Here is a 22068-nt window from a genome sequence, read left to right on the forward strand (position 1 = left end):
TGTTCAAAAGGTTAAAAGTCAATTGAAGTATAACCACTGAAAGGAGTTGAAATGTCAGTTGAATGTCAGCTTCTGTTATTTCTGTTTAGTTCTGATTTTGTGGCATATTTTGTGTTATCTGGTTTATGTTTATGACTCATTATTATTATTACAGACTTTCATCTGTTGTATAATAGTTTGCAAATGTCATTTCATTGAATATTTGGTCCGTAACGCTCTACAGTCCAGTATCCAAACATGAAAAGTAAACACTGTTTTGTTTAAAACAAAGATTTACAAGTTGTTATCAATTCATTTTTTGGACTTGCCCCATTTCAACATGATTATTTTTTTATCGGTGTAAAGTTGACTAACAATGACCCTCTCTGTGTGGAGATGAAATCGAAGATGTGTTTCCCAATTTACATGTTGGATACAGTCACCGATCTCATCAGACCTTCAGATATTACATTTAGTATTTGGGGGAGTTATGTCACCATGTGATGTTTCAAATCTAAACTCCGTGTCAAACTCTGAAACTCCTGTTTGTCACATACTGTCAGTACTTACAAAAGTTTAGACAGGAAATCGACTTTCCATCCAATAAATCAGAAAATAAACAAAGACGGGCAGTCATGGTGTGACAGTATTTCAGAGGGAGGCACCATAATGCATCGACAGACCGGGCTGACAATCTTTTTTTTTTTTTTTTTTGGGCTTTAAAGCTCCAATAGTTTGCACAATGATAGTCACACAGCCCGAGCATTAATGATGAACAGAATGTTATTTTGGAAAGCTCTGTCAGTCCTCGGTTTAGTTCTCGCTCATTCAATTAAATTGCCTAATGAAGCTAATGAAATAGATTTCAAATGACAGTCACACAGATAATCGACCCATCAAGTTTCAAGAGGTTAGACACAGTGTGTGTTGTTTTACAGCCTGACGGGCTGGGAGCTGATAAATATGCAGAAAGTAAAGGGGCATAGGTCGACAGGCTGTTGAATCTTTGGCAGTGTCCCTCCTTGCTATCGCTGGACATGTTGCTTTTCAAGCTGTTGAGTCTGCAGTAGGCCCATCTGTGCCCATTCCCTCTTAGAAACCATCAGTAGCAACATTTTTCCATTTCTTAAATCCTCAGCATTGAGAGAGAAATGAAGATAATGGCCAGATGGGATGAAGTACTGGGAGCGAGGGGGGCAGTATTTTGCATATTAAAGACTAAAAACAGCAATTAGTAATTGGGCTAATTTGTAATTCAAACAGTGTCTCCTGGGTCTTTGCTAAATGAATGCATGTATGACAACTGGTTTCCAAGGTTACATAAGGTTGAGATCTTCCTGTGCTGCTCTGAATGTGACATTGAGTCTGCACGTTTGCTGAAGTCAGGAAGTGGTTTGGGTCTTTCATCTGGGCCAGCGAATACCGCCCCATGATCTGTCATTTTTTCCATGCCGAGCACCGAAAGAAAAAGCCTAACCACTTGACTGTGTTTCACATCAAAGTTTGACATTATCTCATACCATGTGTGTGATCTCTAAACAGATACACAAAGCCACACTCTGTCATGTTTTCCACGGGCTGACATTTATAAAAGGAAGATTGTCGGCTCAATCCAGTTCAAGATCTCGCAGAAGGAAGAAAATGGTTGTAAAACGAGGTTTCTCATCCTGTTGAGAAAATTAAATAATAAAAAGCTTATAACATCTGAAAACCCTTCATCAGCAGCAATCATTTTAACATCCACCTGCTCACAGTTTCCTATGACAACAGAATTGAGAGATTACTGGTGTTAATTTAATGTTGGCATCCCTCAATTTTCCTGTAAATGTGACAACACAGATTGTTAAATCGAGCAGCACAAAAAAAATAAACATCTCACACAAAAACAAGTTTTTCCACTCTGAGGACAAATGTATTACCTCGAGTACATATAAAAATAAATATTAGACACTGTGGTTAGTTGAACATAATCATAACAGGAAAATCACAGGAAATACTTATGTTCATATTAAGCCATGTGTTAAAGCACGGTGTTCAATTGTCAATAATAATCTAATAATATTAAAAAACCACATGATATCACTCACTATATATTTATATATTTATACATACATACATATTGGGGCTTTATTCGATATGACAGATGTAGATTGATAGGAAGGGGGAGGGCAACACACAGCAAAGGGCCACAGGTTGCAAGGACTCTCCTATGTAGGGCACCGCTCTACCAGGTGAGCGCCCCAGAAAATATGTTTTGAGAAAAATAATGCAACCTGAATTACACTTTTAGCTTACTGGGGGTGGCAATGTCAGTCAGTCTGTCTGTCTGTCTGATGGTGAACATGGTAAACTTATACCCTCTTAAGACCTCTAAGTCTATATTTTCGTATGAGTTTTTTTAATCCATCATCCGGTTAAAAAGAAACCTTACACACTGAATCCAATGTGTTTTATTTCTAGGTATTAAAAAGGTTTATGAACATAACAAGGAAACATTTCCATTGAACACTTTCATTTACATGTTCTGACAGTATCTGCTCTTTCAGATTGTATCCACTTGTGAAACTGTAGCATGATTAAACGTATAAAAAGTGACTTGAAGCACAAGACAGGGCTCCTTTAACTTTATTAACATTTAACCAAAACGCTGATCAATCCCCAAACCTTAACCAAAGTGCTTTTGTTGCCTTAACCTCATCACACATGGGACTCCGAATGTTAATTTGAGTCTCACAGTCCTGCGCTTTGTACGCCCACCATCTCCCCGAAACATTGTCCAAACACTCAGCCCGCCGTACACAAACACAGTTCTTCCTACATTACCCAATGCTGCAAATGAACATAAGGCAGCAATTGCACTTTGAAAAGCTAATTAGCAGAATATAAATGTAACATCTAGGAGACTCGGTTGACATAAGGTTGTTTTAGTTCATCTACAGTTAAATAACCACTGAGTGCTTTTAGGAACCCGCATGACTTCCAGGTAAACTGTTAAATTCTTCTACACTGTCCCTGATCATCATCACTAACATGTCATCTAGTAACTGCAAACTCTTAATCAAAGACACTGATCTCCTATCTGATCGTTATCACAGTTTATATAGCGCAAACTTCGTAATCCTTCTTATCTTCTGATGCAGACGTTCATTCACATCCTGAAAAAGAGCCCACATATTAGTGTAGATGTATAAACTCTGACAACAGTAAGAGAGAATATCAGTGTCAGCTCAACAAACATTTAACCTTATGAAACCAGTCATTCAGGCAGAACTAGTTCAATTTACATAACTGGTGACACTGCTTACAGTGTTTGAATTCCCAACAGGTCTCGTACAAGCTTCTCATTTTAAAAGACTGTTCACCAGCTCACATGTTTAGATATTATTTTATTACTATATTATTATTATTTTTTAAATAATTTTTAGTATTTTATAGACTGATTATATGTTTTGTGTGTAATATCTTAAACTGAAAAGTAACTTCAACTGTCAGGTATTGTATAAAGTAGCATAAAGTATGAGGTAAGTGAGTAAATGTTCCATCACTGAATAAAACAACACTTAATCCTTCAGTTTATCTAATAAAAAATTTAAATCACCAAATCTGGAGATACAGTTTTCACTAGAGAACGATGATGTGCTGTTTGTTTAATTTTAAAGAGGTTTAAATAACAAATGTACCTCTTTGGTTTTTTTTTTTTGTTCTTTAAAAGGATCAATTTTACAATGTTTTGGGTTTTACATGAATAAACACCAACATTATAAATGATTTTGCCATTTCATTAAAGGACCAGTGTGTAGGATTTACTGGCATCTAGCCGTGTAGTTGCAGATTACAACCCACTCGCTTCACCCTCCCTTTCCAAGTGTGAAGGAGAAACTACAGTCGCTGCCAAAACATGAACATCCTTATATACAGCCAGGGTTTGGTTTGTCCGTTCTGGGCTACTGTAGAAACATGGCAGCCTTCATGAAAGACAACCTGCGGGTGTCTGTAGATAAAAACTGCTCATTCTAAGGGAAGAAAAAACACTATTTTAATAAACATATGAATATTACATTCAGTTTCTGTCAATAGTGCCTCCTAAATGTTACATGCTGGACCTTTAAATCTCACAAGACAAAACAAGACCACTTTGGGTCTCTTCTGAAGGCCCGGGTGCTCGTTCACTTACCCTTTATCACAAGTGAAACAGGAGTAGCTGGGAATCCAATCCGAATAGGCTTTGATCAGCTGTGTCCATTTATAAATAACTGTACAGGGGGCTAATAATAGAAGCAATGACACATGCCCTGCATTGTTTCAGGTTGCCAATGAGGATAAATAGAGAGCTCAGATTATATTTGGGGTTTGAAGCCAGCGAGACCCTTTCACTGCAACATGGGTCCTGTCATATGGGACTGTACAGTCAGCCAACTTGGCACTTGCCTAATAGCACTCCTGCCAAAGACACCTACTTATTACCACCAATAATGCTACCTCCCTTTCTCTCACACAGGTCACTTGTTGTCTTACACAAGCTTATTATGTATTTTAGTTCTTTCATTATGTTACACTACAGTTAGCTCACTTTATGTACTTCTCCACGCTTTAAGGTCAATTGATATTTTTAAGTAAGTGAGGAAATGAAGCAATAACTTATGCGACCTGTCAGACATGTGTGACTCAGACCAAAAATACAGATTAGTCACAATTAGAACAACATGACATGTCCAAGTAAATTACACAGGCACAGCTGTCTTAAAGGTCCAGTGTGTAACATTTAGGAGGATTTACTGGCAGGAAAAGAGTATAATATTCATAGTTATGTTTTCATAAAAAAGAAATCATTGTGTTTTCTTTATCTTAGAATAAGATGTTTTTATCTACAGAGGAGAGATGTTCCTCCTACTTAGAAGCCTGAGCTGTATTCAGATGGTTGCAATCTGAAGATGCACTGAATCCTACACATTGACCTTTTAAAGAAGTGTCTAAAATAAACAAATTAAAGGTCATTAAACAGGAATACAGTTTACCTCACTCTGGTTAACTGTTTTTATTGTGGATATTAGCAAGATTGAACTGGTATTGTCAGGTTTGTTTCATGGTTTTGTCATACAGGTAATACAGTGCTGTGGGAAAATCCACGTATTGCAGGAAAACTGGGAGAGTGTGTGTGACAATGTTCATACATGTTCACCCTCTTCACAAGAGACTGGATTTGTACTGTAGCCTCAGGAAAACTAGAAAGGCAAAAAACATCAGGAGAAGTGCAGCTGGAGCAAAATGAAAATGTGAGAAAGCGGTTTGTTTGTTCATAAAAGTGCAGATATCGTCCAGCGAGCTCAGCAGGCCTTCAAATGATTCATTTGAAAAAAAGCTGGCCAGAAAGATGAGTGAGGAAATGAAAAGATACAGGACACGGAGATATTTCAATAAAAAGCTTTGTAGACCTTTTGTAGGCAGGATACTACTACTGGAATTTTTATTTTGTTGATCACCTCTTCTAAGGAGGTCACAGTTTTGGTCTGTTTCTTTATCTATTAGTTGGCAGGATATCTTAAAAACATGACAGCTTTAAATGACATTTGGTGGAAGGCTAGTCCATTGACCAAGGATAAAGAAACATTAAAGAACACTAACAATGGCACTCAAACGTCCCAGTAAGCCACAACAGTGTGACAGTGAGCCAGCAGGAAGACACTGAACAAAATTCAGCCATCATTTATTATTTCCACTTGTGGTTTTCTTACTGCGACTGCCTTTTAAGACAGCTCATGTCATGTGATTCATGTAAAGACTTACCTGTAACAGTTGACAATGATAGAATAATTTCACAGGAATTAGTATCATTAGCTTTCCAAGAAGCAACTCAAGTTATGAATATTGTATTTAGTGGAATTGTACCTTTATTAATATTTTATATTTGCACTCTTCACTACATTGTACTGCTGCACAGTTATTTCACTCGTATCTTATCATAAGCAACACTGAATCAAAAACTGCACCGTTGCTTTTCACTGATCTCTATCCACACTGTGAATGGACGGCTTATTTTTTTGAATGGCTCAAGTTTTTCTACCAATGTGTTGAAATTCTAAAAAATGAATTTGCACACCTGCTTTTTAAAAATGATGTATAATTAAGTTAACAATAAATAAACACACTATTTATATATCTAATTCGCTTTTACTTGTCTTTCTTCTACCACTGCAGCACAAAAGTAGCTCTTATCTCCTTGGCGGTGTTTCACTGTACCTTAAAGGGGTTTTTGTATATTTTTTTTTAACGAGCAGCACGTGAAGGCACCGCGTCTTCTTCCTCGAGCCTCCTGGAGAGACTTTTGATTGGCTGCCAGTGACATCATCCTCGCTTGTACGTGGGGTGCTGAAGGCAGTTCAAGCGACAGCGAGCCACAGACGGCAGACAGCCCCGGCCCAAACCCCTCCCACCGCAGGGCCGGACCTCACTGTACAAAAAATAAAAGGATCAAATTTAATATTAATGAAGTCGCGCATTGGCTCACAGTGGCGTCAATCCCGCGGCAGGACTTCTGTAGGCTGGCAGACTTCCTTCAATATTATTTCTGTGGAGAGCAGGGTAAAAAAAGTACCCCGCAAAAAAAATAATACAATGTTGCCGCTCCACAACACTGGGACGGACTGAATGGAGGCGACGTTGTCAGCGAGCGGAGATCATAAATCCGTCTACAGTGAACCGCGACACACACCGGTAAGCAGAAGGCAAGTTTTTTTTGGGGAAAATGAAGTGTCCAAGTTGTTGATGAAATGCACAGTCATAGAGATTTAACGCGATTTTATAAATGAATGAAGAAGGAATGTAAATTGCTGCGACCATTTTAGAGGCTTATTAGTGTTTCGTTTATTTATTTTATTGTCGCTGTGTAATTCTTTTAATTACATGAATGATTATTATTATTTATTTTTTTAATTACAGATGTTATCTTTTATTATATCCCACCGTTGCGACAAAGTTACATCCCCAAACCTTTACAATGTAACCGTTTTTTTTTTAATCCCTTTTTTTATTTTATTTTATTTTATATACGGCGGCGTGAAATTGAATTTCCTTCCGCGTTCAGCTCATCTGATCACTTCGTCTCGTCCTGAGAGCCATATCACATTCTCGGCACGTTCTCATGCCGGTTTCTTCAATGAATTTGGCCATGAATGATTTCTGCCTTTTTAAAAAAAAAGCTGGATCTGCACCGTGAAGGGATGGATGGCAATAGCCGGGACAGGCAGTGCTCGGCGGGTGTCTTTACATAATATGCCAGGATGACATGCTTTTAAAATGCTCAGGCTGGTGATCAAAAGGAATAGCCCCCCCCCCACCACCACCACCAACCTCACCCCCTCCTCTCTCTCCCTCTCTCTGTGTGTGTGTATGTGTGATTTTTTTGTACCCCGACTTTCCATTTGGGGGAGAGACCAAACTGCGGCGTAGCGTTGATGCAGTATTTTATCTTTTTCTCTTTTTTTTTTTTCTCCCTCTCTTGTTATAAAAGCTTTGGATCAGGCAGACCGGAGTTGGGATGAAACATTCAACATCACACACACAGACACAAACACATGTACTGTATCTGGAGGATCATTCATATTAATTGCGAAGTGATTCAGTTACACCGGACTCTGATGATGATTTCAGTGTTTATTATTAGTGGCCAGCCTGTCATGTCTAAAAATTTCCCACCAAGTTGGGTGTAGCCCTGCAGGTGTTGACACTACTAATATTTGGCCTCAGCAGCCGTCTTCTAGTTCGCATGTTGATCAAACAGACAGGAGGTCAGCCTTTCTGCTCTCCGCTCGTTCATTCGCAGCCTCGATCTGAATCACTGGATGCACAACTGATTGAACCAAACGAGTTCTTCCTCCTCGCCTTATGTTTTTGCTCCTCTCTGTCCCCACAGAGCGGCTTGTTGACTTCTCCATAAACGTCCAGCCCTCGGCCTCCCCATGCCTCCATCTCCTCTCGACGACAGAATTGTGGTGGCGCTGCCAAGGCCGATCCGACCTCAGGAACTCCAACTGCGCCTGGACACCAGCTACCTGGACTCCATCACCACCAGCAGCAGCAGCAAGACAGTCATCAGCACCACCGTGGTGAAGATCCGGGCGACGGCCAATCTTGTAACGTATATGCCCTCATCCAAGGGCTCCACGCGCTCGTTGTCGTGTGGATGCAGCAGTGCCAGCTGCTGCTCTGTGACTACCTATGAGAAGGACAGCCAGAGCCTCAACCACAGCCAGGTGAGCGCCAGCAGCCCCAACCTCAGCTATGCCGGGCCCCCCACTCCTATGGTCAGCAACCATGAAGCATTAAGCGCCCCCAGTCTCACCCCAGGGACCCCGAAGGCCCTGTCAGCTGTAAGGGTCATCCACCCCAATGAACTGGCCAAACGGATGACCTGCTGCCCCATGGGGCACCCCGTAGGGCCCGTGCCGGTCATCATCGACTGCCGGCCCTTCATGGAGTACAACAAGAGCCACATCCGGGGGGCCGTGCACATCAACTGCTCTGACAAGATCAGCCGGCGGCGGCTGCAGCAGGGCAAGATCACTGTGCTGGACCTGATCTCATGCCGCGAGGGCAAGGACTCTTATAAGGGCATCTTCTCCAAAGAGATTGTGGTTTACGATGAGAGCACCACAGACCCCAACAGGCTGACATTCTCCCAGCCACTGCATGTGGTCCTGGAGTCACTGAGGAGGGAGGGCAAGGACCCCATCATCCTCAAAGGTAACACCTAAGTGGGTTGGTCAAGGCTTGGGGGAAGAAGGAAATAAGGCTTTTCCAGCATAAAAAAGGGGATAGAAACCACAATTTCATGGGCTTAAGTTTGAGTCTGGAGGGACTAAATCAGTTCAGACATCTGAAAGCAATGTCCAGTTGAACAGTGGTAGAAGCTTAGTGGCAATATAAACTGATATGAAACTAGTGTACTCGCATAACAATGTGTGCTGTGTGTGTAAAGCCTGTTAAACAAACCTTTATTGTTTTGGTCAGCTGATATTGCCTGTAAACACACCGGTTGTAGTTGTATCATCCTCTCAGCACTTATAAAACAACAAACAACAGCTTTTTGCACGTATAATCGAGCCAACGCTCACTCTGTGTACATTAAACATACGCACACGCTCTTCACTGGCTTTCTATATGACACATATTACACATTTTGCAGAGAGTTAGAAGCAGCTGTTAGTAAATAAGGCAGCCTATTGAGATAGCAGTCCCTGGGTCGCTGCCATGTTTTCTATCTTTGGTGTGTGTGTGTGTGTGTGTGTGTTTGAAGCTGGAGCAGCATGTCTTGTTGGGGGCTGGGCTGTGAGTGTTTCCTGAATGCCTCCGAGTCACCGTCTAGCCGTGAGATCACAGCACCTTGATCTCTTCTCGTCGCCCTCTCGTGTACTTTGATGGACGAGACTCGTCCAGTCTCTCATCCTGTGTCGGTGTCTGTCTGAAGCTCGCCTCAGCTGAAGGAACAGGCAGACTGTCTTGTTCTTTCTTCCCCGGGTTTAATTCTTGCAAAATGCAAGACATCCTCTCGGCTGAGGGAACCAAATGGCTCAGGCTGACTTTTTCTATCTGCATTACACATCCTTTTTCATATCATGGAGGGCCAGGATCTCACACACTATGATTGACTGTAGCCTATATTCCCTCCAATATAATCCAATACTTTGGATGTGTGATTTAATGGTGGATATTTTACCAAAACATGAACAAAACCAGCCCTAATTAATACTCATAATATGCTTTTACTTCTTTCTAAATGTAGCGTTGACTAATTCTTCACTTCCTTAAAATTTATGAGCTATTATAGGTCGAGGAAGTAGGCAGGGGATTGTTATTATTACAAACAGTAGGTGACATATTTGGAACATGTTTGCAACGCTGCTGAATAATTTACTCATGTCTTAGTCATGCTTTATCGTAACGTGGTCGTTGTGTGATTCTCTGCTTTGCTGGAAACACAAAAAATCTTCCCTCGCTGCCCCGCTGCAGCTTAAAGCAGTAATAGGTTACATTTAATCCGTCAGAATTGCCATAAACAACATGTCAGTGGTGTCGGAAGGTTTAGGGTAAGCACTGGAAACTGCAGATCTGTGGCGAGGGGGCCTTGCAAGGCAGAAGCTGTATTTTCTAAGCAGGAACTGAGCCTGTGGCCTATGAAAGTGATACACAGTTTTCATGTTTTCCTCCGTGAGTTTAGTTTAGAGATAATAACAGACGGTCACACTTGACAGATTTCATCTCACAGCAATGTGCTGCTTCTGGAGGTTCTGTTATTCTCTGTTTACTATTTATCAGCGTTTAACCAGAAAAGAAAATCTTTGGGCCAGTTTGAGCCAAAATAGAAAGAGGTTTTCACAGTTCACTGCATGGTTAGTTTAGCTTCTTGACTGTTTGTTGATCCTAGTCAAAATATGTTGGCTCCCCTAAATCAGCAGATATTAACTTATAGGATTTTTCCATTGTGGTCGGTGGGTTTGGGTTTTACAACCGACAAATATATTATTTTCGTTTCAGTCTCACTGCTCTCTTTAACCTAATTTTCTGAGAAAAAGCTCTGATAAATTGTACAGTAGCTGGTGAACATAGCAGAGTTATTAGCAACTAAAGAGACAGATGTTTCCCTCCGAAAGTTGGTGGAGACCAAAACAGAGCTAGAAAGAGAGTGAATTTGGGATTTACACTACATAATGCTGTCAAAAGATTTGCTAACACAACGGTATATTTATAAAGGTGATAATATGTAAATATCGTGTTACAGCTTGTTTCACTGCCCCTAAGTGCCAAAAAAATGAATGCTGCTTTACATTTAGACAGGGTTTTTTAAATTAGTCATAAAGATGTAAGATGCAAAATAAACACAGTCTGGTAAAATGGTCTGACCAGAAATTCTGATCTTGTAAATAATTTAAATGTTGGCATTTTAAACAAAGATGTATGTGTGATAAAAAGTTTTTAAAAATCCAGATGTTCAATACAGTTCTGTCTTATGAGCTCAGAATCTTTCAACATGAAAGAAAAACATTAGTATAGGTGGAAATTCCCTCTAACGTCTTGTTGACACTGGTGCTGCGCCTATATAAGACTTCCCTTTCTTTTATTTACTGTAGTGTAATTATTACCATGACACCATAGTGAGAACTGTACCAGCACATCATCACATTAATCTTTTCTCTTCATGGTTAACAGTTGGGCTGTTTTATGGTAAAAACACTCTCCTGACAGTTGACAGGAGATCCCCACCTGCCAGGTCACCAAGGGGAAGTTGTGCGATGACCTCCCATGGCATGATGTCAACTCATGCAATGTGAACAATACACAAACTGATACTGTGTTTGAGTGTCCGACACTTTCCACCCACCCACCCCCTCTTCACAACTCTCAACTCTGCTGAAGGGAAACTTTGGCCGATGGCATCACTGGCAACAGGTGCAAACCTGTTATTTGGAGAAGTGCAGATGTCCAGTGAGAAGTACAGTATATTAAAAATTTAGTACGTCTATTTAGATTAACAAGGGGGGATTTCTCACGTTGTTTAGCCAGTGGTAGCCATTTCCCTCCTTCTTAAAATGGAGTTAACTGTCAGTTGTTTTGAATGGAAACACTACCAATCCCTTCATATTGATTTAATATCCAAATGGAGACAGACATTTAAATTATAACCAAATGTAACAGTGTTGAAAGATTTCTGTAATGTTGTAGTGATTGTTTAAAGCGAGTTGTCGTTGCTTTTATCAGATGAGTGTATGCAAAGCTTGTCCTACCCAGTTGAAACGTGTGCCATGTGGCAGGCAGAAGCATGTATTTTTAGCATGGAGGGCTCCAGTGGGAATTGAACCCTTAACCCTGGCAGTGTTAGCTTCGTGCTCTATCCAAGGGAGACCAACAAGGTCCAGTTTACAGTTAGGATGGGGGTGAAATTTAAATAAACCGGAAAATGACAGTTTGACAGTTTTATAAATTTTTAGCTGAATATTTTGACTTCCTGTTCTCCCCATCAACCAAACACGAGGCGTAGCACTGTATTCACGTCACAATCTTTTCTGTTCATAGGAGGCCTTAGCTGCTTCAGGCAGAGCCATGAGAACCTGTGTGAGCACTCGCTGCACCTTCACGAGGGCTTGGACACCGGTGCAGCTGCTGGCCTGACGGGGGCGCTACCTCACTCCCTGCCCTCCACCCCGGACATAGAGAATGCAGAACTAACACCAATCCTGCCCTTCCTCTATCTGGGGAACGAGCACGACGCTCAGGACATCAACCTGCTGCAGCGCTTCAACATTGGCTACATCCTGAACGTGACCACCCACCTGCCGCTCTACCACTACGACACGGGCCTCTTCATCTACAAGCGCCTGCCCGCCACAGACAGCAACAAGCAGAACCTGCGGCAGTACTTCGAGGAGGCGTTTGAATTCATCGGTATGAAAACTTTCACCAAGTTCAGCAATAGAAGTTTTCACTGCAGAAGTGTAAGCTAACACAGTGGCTCCCAAACCTTTTGTCTTGTGATGATGTAATGTCTGCTCGGGAGCAATTAAACCAAAGAGTTTTTGTAAGTCTGAAGCAGTAATCTTTTGTTTTACGGGAAATGAGCTAATCTAAAAAATATATTTAAAAATAAATACGTTATTTTGTCAACTGTAGCCAGCAGAAATCAGGCATCAACCTCCGTCGTTGGCAAACGAAGCCAACGGAAGTAACAAAAACTGCAGTTCGTCGGCTGGCCACTTGAGTTTGGCACCAGAAGTCAGTCTCCATAAGGACCCGTATTAAAAAGCCCAATGTCCATCTTGCAGCAGAAATAAACAAGTTTACTTCCTGGTACTAAAAACTAATAAAACGTTTCAGGCTCTATAACTAATTTCTTTGTTCACGACAACTGTACGCGGGGTGGATCGTCACATAACTCACTAATTGAAATTACATTAAGGCATAAAGTTATGTATAATTAAAGGCCACTTTGAGTGACAGGTGGGTGCTGCCACAGGCAGCTGGTTTTAACAACCAGGCTTCATTCAGCCCTCCTCAGCTCTACCCACGCTCCACGTCTTGCACATTTTTTGGATTAGCTGGGAGCCGGCGAAGTCAGGACTGCCAAGCCAATGCTGGGCAATGGCTCCTCAGAAACCTAAGGGTGACCTCACAGAGACTACATACATATTACAGTGGCAGAAATATGATTCTTGTGACCTATCAGATTTAACTTTGACCTCCAGGTTGGGAAGCACTATTATTGGTTAAAAAGAAGGGTCCATTATGAAGAATGATAAAGGGGTCGATTCATTTAATGATGAAATAATTGTTTTTAGAATCCGTAATTCTTAAACTCCTCTCAATACAGTTGATTTCATTTGAGAATGTTTTTGACTAGAAAAAGAAGTTGTGTAGATCGAAATGATTGATTTTTGAGACATATATTTAAATTACTCAGTAGCAGTTATGGCACAGTCTCAGCCTGTATTTAAGGTGAATAAGTCATCAGTGGTAGTCCAGATAATGATCTGGCATCTCATTGGTTAGCAGTGTTGCTTCATGGCAAGAAGGTCTTGGTCCGACTCTTGTCCCTGGAGTTCTGGAGTTTAAATGTTATTTTGGGTTTTTTAAACCTAGTTAAATTTAAGATTACAAGTTGTCTAAAAGTACTGTACAGTGCTGTTGTGTTTCTCTGTCTCTGAATTAGAAAAATAAACTATAAATGTTAAATATAGACACAAGCACCCATACTACCATACTACTTTTGCCAGTTTTAGATTTCAGAAAGCTCTTTGCCCAAAAACAAAATGTTCCTTTTAATGATGAAATATCGGACTCCAGAATAAGTACTGTGAATATGACCAGACGTGTGATGCCAATTATCAGCACTTGTTTCTAATAATCTACAGAAACATTTCAGTCGGTACCAAAGAAATACTTTCGATAACCAGACCTAGATAGATGCCTGGTCACAAAGGACGTTAATATCTTATCATGTGTGATAACTGAACTTACCCTGCAGGAACAAAGCATTTATTGTATTGTGTTCTGACTGTTTCCATGTTCCTCTCTGCAGAGGAAGCACATCAAGCAGGTATGGGCCTTCTGATCCACTGCCAGGCAGGCGTATCTCGTTCAGCCACCATCGTGATCGCCTACCTGATGAAGCACACCTGGATGACCATGACAGACGCCTACAAGTTTGTCAAAACCAGGAGGCCCATCATCTCCCCGAACCTCAACTTCATGGGCCAGCTGTTGGAGTTCGAGGAGGACCTCAACAACGGAATAACGCCAAGAATCCTCACACCAAAGCTGATTGGTGTGGAAACCGTCGTCTAAGCGAACCCTTCGACTCGACGCTCACACTTGTACTCACTCTCACTGTTTTTTAAGAGAGACCGGCTGCCCCGTGAGCCGGTTTGGAGTGTGAGAGCTGCTGTATTCTTCTTGAATCTCCTCATGCTCATCTTGGACTCTCTGGAGTGCCAAAGCTCTGGGTCAGTGGTGATGAGAAATGCCAAAAATCCCTACTGTTTGGACCTGGCCGAAGTCCCGGAGGAGAAGATGAGTTAGAGCGATAGAGATAGAGAGATAGGGGAAGGGGGAAGCGGTCAGTGGGAAGCTTTCCATTTGTGACTGTAGAGGAGCAAACATGAGGGAAAAGGAAATCGGTTTGGAAAAGATACTCTATGTGCTTAGGGGCAATTACTGAGAAGATAAACTTTTAAAGCTCACACTGTGGCACACAGTTTATGTTTGCGGACTCAGGCGGGGTTGGCCACAGCAGTGCCTGTCAAAAAAACTAACAAAAAAACAAACAAAAAAGATGAAGACTTGTTTGGTGTGTTAATGTTGTTGTTCTATTTTTATACAGGGGTTTATGGGGGTGACCATGACGAGCCCACAGCGGCTTACTGTGCAATAATTTCAGAGTGGAATGCAACTGAGACCTTGAACTTATGTGTATATATGGGTAATGATTACAAAACATTTCCAGCTCTTTGCTGAAATGCCATTTTGATGTTAATGTAATTACTGTTGTTCAGTTCTATATGTTTATGGTGCACACAGTTATGCTGTAATATTTGGCGCAGATGTGTACAAGAGACAGAAAAAAATGGGGTTTTATTTTTTTGAGTGCAGCTTTTGGGTTAATGTCTGTCATCTGTGTATTTCCAAAATACACAGAACCACAAATTCATATTTTGTGTGTTTGCTTCTTCGTTTTGCCATTCCTGCATCCACATATGCATATATTTTAGCAATATATATATTACCAGACAGCCATAAAGAGCTTTTTTTATGCATGGCTGCTGGCTGAGGAAAGAACACTTTGAAATAATCAGTGAATATTGTAAAACAGGGCTACTGGTAATGTTTAATGTAACAGAACGGAGGAATTTCACTGCCTGCTTCTGTTGTCTCCTCTGTTCTTTTTGCTCCCATTCATTCATGAGCCAGCTCTGTTGTAATGCACTCTACTGTGTCCCTTGTGTAGCTATGTGTGTGTGTGTGTGTGTGTGTGTGTCGATGCCCCAAGTTCTGAGCTATGATTTAGTCCATTGGAAGGTAGCAGAATTGAGGTACAAGCGAACATTCACTTTCTCCTGTGTGTCGCGGTGTCATGTGACGGTGGTGGTACAGTAGGAGCAGTGTGACCCTTGTCTATTCCTTTGCAACTCCCCGTCGCTGACACTAAGCTACAGTTAAGTGAGCTCTTCTGCCTTGCATAGGCGAGCGCTGCTGTCACGTGCTGTTATAGTGCCTCTATCGATGCCTTAATTCATGTGTCACCACTGGGCCTGCGCATGGTACACCATCACGTGCAGACGGATGCAGAACACACCGAGGTCGAACTTTAACTCCCAGACTAAAGCTCCTCTTGGTCTCCGTGTGACACACTGATAATTTCTGCTGTTCCTGATTCATATGCAGAATTTTGGAAAATTGCTTTTAAAGATGCTAAAAAGCCTTGAGGTAAAAATGCTCCTTATGTAACTCTGATCTCATGGTGGCATTTGAAGGAGAATCTGAACACCACCATGAATTGTAAATCAAGGCAGCACAAAATAGTAGCGCACACACACAGTTTACCCTCATCCTGTTTATCTGAGTATACTCACTTCTGACTCACATTAAAGCAATTACATGTAGATAGCTATGAAAAGAGGTAAAAAAAATACTAAACTTGGTACTTCTTCATGCCAATGCCGTCATGATCCAATTTTTGCATTGTTGCCGAACAAAATCAAAAATTTGCATCTCTGTCAGTTTTCACACACTTAACTGACTCAGCTGTTAACAGTTATAGTGGGAATGATAAATGGAAATTTTTGTACCCGGGTGGGACACGTGTGTTTTTCAGGTAAGTTTACTTGCCTTTTTAACCACCTTAGCACACAGTATAAAGACCTAATCTTATTGAGATGACTGTGGGCATGACCATATAAAAAGCCCGCATTTAAATTATATTTTAGAGATCAGCGAATCTCCAAAATATTAATTTTCCACTTCAAACGAAGAAAAATAGCTTTGTTTCAGACTGAGACGGACACATCACACAACCACACATCTTTGTTCTAATTGGTTATGATTTGATAAACACAAGGGCTGTCAAAGTTTCCAACACATAGAAGAGCCTGTTTCAGTTTAAGTTTAAACATGAGATTCAGACCAAAAAACAAAGAGTGCAAGGTCTCCATCCAGTATTTTGTAGTTCTTACCAAGCTGACTTGAAGCAGCTTTCCCTCACAAGTTATGCCTCCTGTTCTGTTTATGTTCACATGTTCTTCTGGTTTGTGTTCAGCTCTCCATTGTTTGCATGAAAATAAAGGCATACAATGAAGCACAGGGCTAACAGTATCATTGTCAAAGCACCAAAACAACAACATTTATTTTGCAGTACAGCCTCTATGAGACCATTAAATCTTCAAAAGTACATCTGAACCCGAACGTTTTTTTGGAAGTGATCACGTGTCTCTGTCAGCGAGATGAAGGAGAATGCAAGGAGGATTCATGGCATAGTGAATACAAACACACAGTGCACTCTTTAAGGCTTTACAACACCGACATTCACGACAATAAGCTTCTAAAAATCCCTCATGTGAAAATCCATGCTATGCAAATTAAATTGTAACAGGTTGTGTCTTTACCCAACTGTCATGGAAATTGTTCAGTGAGGTCTTTGCGAACATTTCGAGCATGAATACCAGTTCGTAGCCTCAGATTGAAGTGAGTTTTTTTTTTTTTTTTTTTACGGGTGACTTAACAACAAAGAAGTTTAAAAAAAAAAAACACTGTGTGGCGACGTGTCCTCACTTGTATTTTTGTTGCTGTTGTCATTGGTGTCTACTGGTGCTCCACAAATATATTTGAATATGATAAAAAGGTATATGATAACAATTTACCACACGTTTGTAGCTTGTGCATTTATATTCAGTGATTTGCAAAAAAAAAAAAAAGAGAGTGCTTATCATCTGAGCCAATGTTATATAAGAATAATGTACCTGTTCGTCCCATCTGCTGGTTCCTACAACCGCAGCGGCACATGGCTTTTGTATGTAATGATCTATTTGACTGAACAATGTAACCGTCGTACTGTACATTACTCTCTGGTTGGAAAACGAAGCATGCTGTGTGCTCCTGGTCTGTGAGGGACACTCGCAGTCATTATGGTGCTGTCTGTCTTTCCCACACTGCTCTTTCTGTAGAGGTCATAGCCTGATTGACAGTTCCAAGAGGCATCTGGGTATCTGTTCCCTTTTATTTGGAAACATGGTTCTGTAATAGAATATCAAAGCTGTCATATTTGATGTGCCCTCTTTATGACTAGACTTGTTTAAGAGTCTCTGCTTTGGGCTCAGAGGCTCCGGTGGAAATGGGCTTTGCTCTACAAGTCTCTGTATCTTTCTTTGTGTCTGTAGTCAACGGTCAAGTATATACAGTATATAAATATATATCTATTTTCTTTGTATGCATATATTCATTACTATTTTTGCACTGACCTACGGACAGATGGATTTATTTTTTTCCACAAAGGGTGCTATTATAACGGAGGCCTTCTCCCACACCTTTTTGCATGACTTGCTCAAAATTCCTCAACTGGTCTGTCATCTCTCCTACTCTTCTCCTACTACTCCTTGAACTGTTGCAATTGAAGCACTGTAATTTTGTAATCCCTACTTGTGAGCTTTGAAATAAACAGGGAGGCTTCAAGTTTGGTTTGGCGTTCTGGAGGTTTATTTTCTCTCGGTTTCTTCCCACGTGGAGGAACTCGTTTCTTTGGCCACTGAGACAACAAAGTAGAAATATGTTTTTAATTTGTTTCTCTGTTTTTTCGGACACATGATGAACATGTTTTATTCTGTAAAAACATGCCAGATGTTACATGTTGTACTCATATATTTATAGCTGCTAAATTCTATGTTTTTATATTACCATTGGATCAAATCACTATGTGCAATGTAAAAGTGGTCGTTTGAAGTGAAGAACCAATTGAATTATCAGCTTTACGCAGGTAGTCTTTTGGTTCATTGCTTTGGTTTTATGGCAAATGGCAATTTTATTGTTGTCGTTCTCATTATCTTGTTTCCAGCTGTTTTCAACAAAAAAGCTCGGATAAACCCACAGACTGCCCAGCACCAGCAGACAAATTTAGTGACTAGCTCGTGAACATAGTCCTAAAAGGACTTGAATGATGATGTTGCTCCTTAACTGCTGGATTTGCAAATAAGCAACTTTTTGCTAACAAGTTCATATCAACTTAAAAGGTGATGATACAGTATGTCAGTGTTGTGTTGGCGGTGCCAGAGAGGCCAAAAGAGAAAGAAAAAAATGCAGATTTAAATTACACAAGAGACATGGGATGCACCTAACCACTGTGATTTTTAATCAATCAATAGTTTAGTCTATAAAAAGTCAGATAGTGAAATGTTTTCATTAAAGTGTTTCATAGCTAACTGACCAAAAGTCCAAAAAAAACGAAGATATTCAATTTACAAAGACATAAAACAGAGAAAAGTAGAAAAACGTCACATTAGAGAAGCGGGAATTTTTCCAGTTTGCCTGAAAAATGACAATCAGTTCTGACGATTGACTAATGAATGAATTAAGTTACTGCTTCAGCTATACGAGAGACTGTGGTACATCAAACACATTTGTGAGAAACCATCTGGATGTTAAAAGACAAACAACAGATGAAGGGATAAAGAGGGAAAGAAGAATTTCACGTGATCAAGGCCTCATAATACAATCAAAGCCAGGAAACAACAGAAGCTCAGAGACTGCCTAATTATTGGGATCAATAACAACAAAACAAGCCTTACAGGGCGCATTTTAAGAGACAGCCTCTCTCAGCCTCTTGACATTTGAGCATCCAGTGGAGTACACAGCCAACATTGTGAATTATCTGCACTCCCCTCCATTGAACCATGTGTCACATAGCTGCAGGAGTTATGGGCCTATATTTACTTCAACTTCTCAGGCGTTTACCGCCTCATGGCTAGCAGTGAAGGGGTGTTGGGGAGGGGGACGGCTGGCCTGAGGGTCAAGATCTCTCCATAGGAACAAGCACAAAAATAGTTTTAGCGTTGTTTCTAATTACAAGTGATGAGTGCCCCGCCTCATTAATCCTTTCCTATCAGCACCGGGCAGGCTGGCAGCACCAGAATAGCCCTGATCTTTGTGCTGCTGCACGCCGCTCTCCAGCGAGCCCTGCATGGACGTATTAGGCAAAGCAGGAGCCGAGAGGAGGAGGAACTACCTTTTCCACACACACACACACACACACAAACAGGTGCACGCACACACATACACGTAATGAAGTGTGTGCATACTTTCTAGTCAGAGGAGGTGGTGAAATAAAACAGAGAGGATCTCTGAGCCTGAGGATTGCTGCACTGGTTAACATCAAAGCAGCTCCCTTTGTCACAGGAAGATGCACTCGCACGTCATCCCACCAAGGCTTCACTAAATGCCACTACTGCAGCACTTTGCACTTTCAAGTCATGCATAAAATAATGCTTCTCGTATTGAGCAAACATCATAACAAAGTATGCCAAAAGGATGACATAGATTTAGGTTAATGAGAGGTAAAATAGAAACACAAATAAAATAGGAGTTATATGATTTGTATGGTTATTTTTTTTTCAGTATGTCTTCCTTGTATCTGTTGATAATCTGACTATGTGATAAAATAATGTTTGCTTTCAGTGTACTCTCTATGTTAGTGGCTCACAACCACAAGAGAGTCCCAAGAATAATTATTAAAGGGATATGAAAAGACAATTATATTTGTGTTCCACAAAGTTTTGTTTTACTTCTATCCATTTCTTCTTTTACATGAAAAAGTCTAGGGAAGGAAAACTCAACCCATGGCTCAACAGCTAATGTCCATACTGATGCCATAACTTGGGATGAGGGTAAACAAATCGACATGTCTTCATTTTAAGGGCTCACAAGCTTAAACGGTTGGAGACCACTTGTCTATCGAGAATACCAAGTGTAATCAATATTGATTTGTGGAGTCTCCGCTAGTTGCCCAGCAACCCCTCAGTGAGAACAAGAATCCAGGAAGTTACTTCCTCTAATATGATTGACTAAATAAAGGCTTTTAATATGCCTTTTCTCTTAAGAATGTTTATTTTTGTGTGACAAACACAAGTTTATACCTGTGATGTAGATGAGTCAGTAGCAGATTAAACCCACGTCCTCATACTTTTGTGTACTTTTGGCAGTAAAAGGAAATGTTAATGCTAATTGCTGCATACAATTACCTTTTAGAAAATAGTGTGCTTCCAACCTTGTTTCCTTCCTTTAATTCAACATATCTATGTCCCTGTGCACAGGTCAGGTTCACAGGACTGGTTTGGAGTGTGTGAGGGAACTTGGACTCAACTCCATCCAGCACCTTTGGGGATGAGCCTGACGGAGAGCCAGACCTCATCGCCAAACATCAGTGTTTGACTTCCCTAATGCTCTTGTGTCTGAATGGGAGCAAATCCAAAATCGTGGAAAGCCTTTAAAGAAGATTGGAGGCTGTTATAGCAGCCTATTAGTTTTGGAATAAGCCTTTTAACAGTCACATACGGGTGTTATGTTTGGGTGTCCACATTTGACCACAAGTCATATATTCCTGTTATGTAGATTAGTCAAGATGAGCTGTATCTACTGTCTCGCTCACTGTAATGTATTCTTGCTGTAAATTAGTTCTGGCCTGTGAGTCTGCCATCAGCTCTTAGTTGGTGAGTATGAATTATCCTCCTGCGTCACAGACAGACAGGAGTGTAGGACAAGCATAGCAGTGAAGGATGGAGTAAGACAGAGAAATAGAGAAGAAGAGGTCACAGCCCATTTCACACAGCGCTCCGAAGAGATTACAGGAGGTCTCCGGGCATGACACAGGTGCCATGGTGATTTCTCTGCAAATAAACAGATTCGAATATGCCACCTGCAGAGGAGCTGGGGACTAGGGGAAGGACAAGGAGATCGCAGAGAGGACACAAATGAAGAAACAGTTCATTCTGAGAGATCAAAATGATATCAAACCAGGACGCCAGCTCCGTGCGTAGGCGAGATAACAAACACGCTGTCATTGGGAGCTGCTGAGTCCACAAGCTTGCAGAGTGAGCGTACTGTAGGCGGTTTGTTATCGCTTGTGGCACATGTTGGACTTTTGAAGTGTCATGTCTTGTTACATATTAGCCGCACACTGACCACTGTGCAAGAGACAGGCCAGGGCTCAGTGTGGTTATGCCAAGCCATATGTCGTACAGTGTCTGCGTGGAGACTCAGAGGCAGTGTTTGGGATTTGGTGGCTTGAGGCAAAGCTCCTCCTCCACCATAGAGTCACTTCATCAGTCACTTTAATCATTTTTATTTATGTATTTGTACTGTAATAGCTCTAATTTGCCTCATGATTCACATGCAGTGATTGTACAATGTAATTATGGACACTTGAGACAGCCGATTTCTAAATGGGAAACACACACACTAAGCTTTGAATTAAATAACAGCTTACCCATGTGCATAGCTGTATCATAAAGTCAGATCCACTCTAATGCAAATACATTCAGATATGACTAATGTAAAGTAAGTAAT

The 22068-nt window shown here is 40.9% G+C and overlaps 1 protein-coding gene across 4 annotated transcripts; it reads left to right on the top strand.

The window, feature by feature from the left end:
* The first annotated feature begins 6477 nt into the window (after positions 1-6477).
* Positions 6478-18191, top strand: dusp10 (dual specificity phosphatase 10). Of its 4 annotated transcripts, none has more exons than XM_035679340.1 (4): positions 6478-6690; positions 7889-8718; positions 12046-12464; positions 14045-14215. In XM_035679340.1, the coding sequence occupies exons 2-4, from the start codon at positions 7935-7937 to the stop codon at positions 14075-14077; spliced, it is 1236 nt and encodes a 411-aa protein (XP_035535233.1). In that variant the 5' UTR covers positions 6478-6690; positions 7889-7934; the 3' UTR covers positions 14078-14215. The 4 variants fall into 4 exon arrangements, with proteins under 4 accessions (XP_035535233.1, XP_035535231.1, XP_035535230.1 ...); XM_035679338.1 differs by having other exon boundaries at positions 6481-6701; positions 12046-12414; positions 14045-18191; XM_035679337.1 differs by having other exon boundaries at positions 6482-6690; positions 12046-12414; positions 14045-18191.
* Positions 18192-22068: the final 3877 nt, after the last annotated feature.

This window comes from Morone saxatilis, unplaced genomic scaffold (genome assembly GCF_004916995.1).
Source record: "Morone saxatilis isolate NCDOM2014 unplaced genomic scaffold, NCSU_SB_2.0 Contig7, whole genome shotgun sequence".
NCBI lineage: Eukaryota > Metazoa > Chordata > Actinopteri > Moronidae > Morone > Morone saxatilis.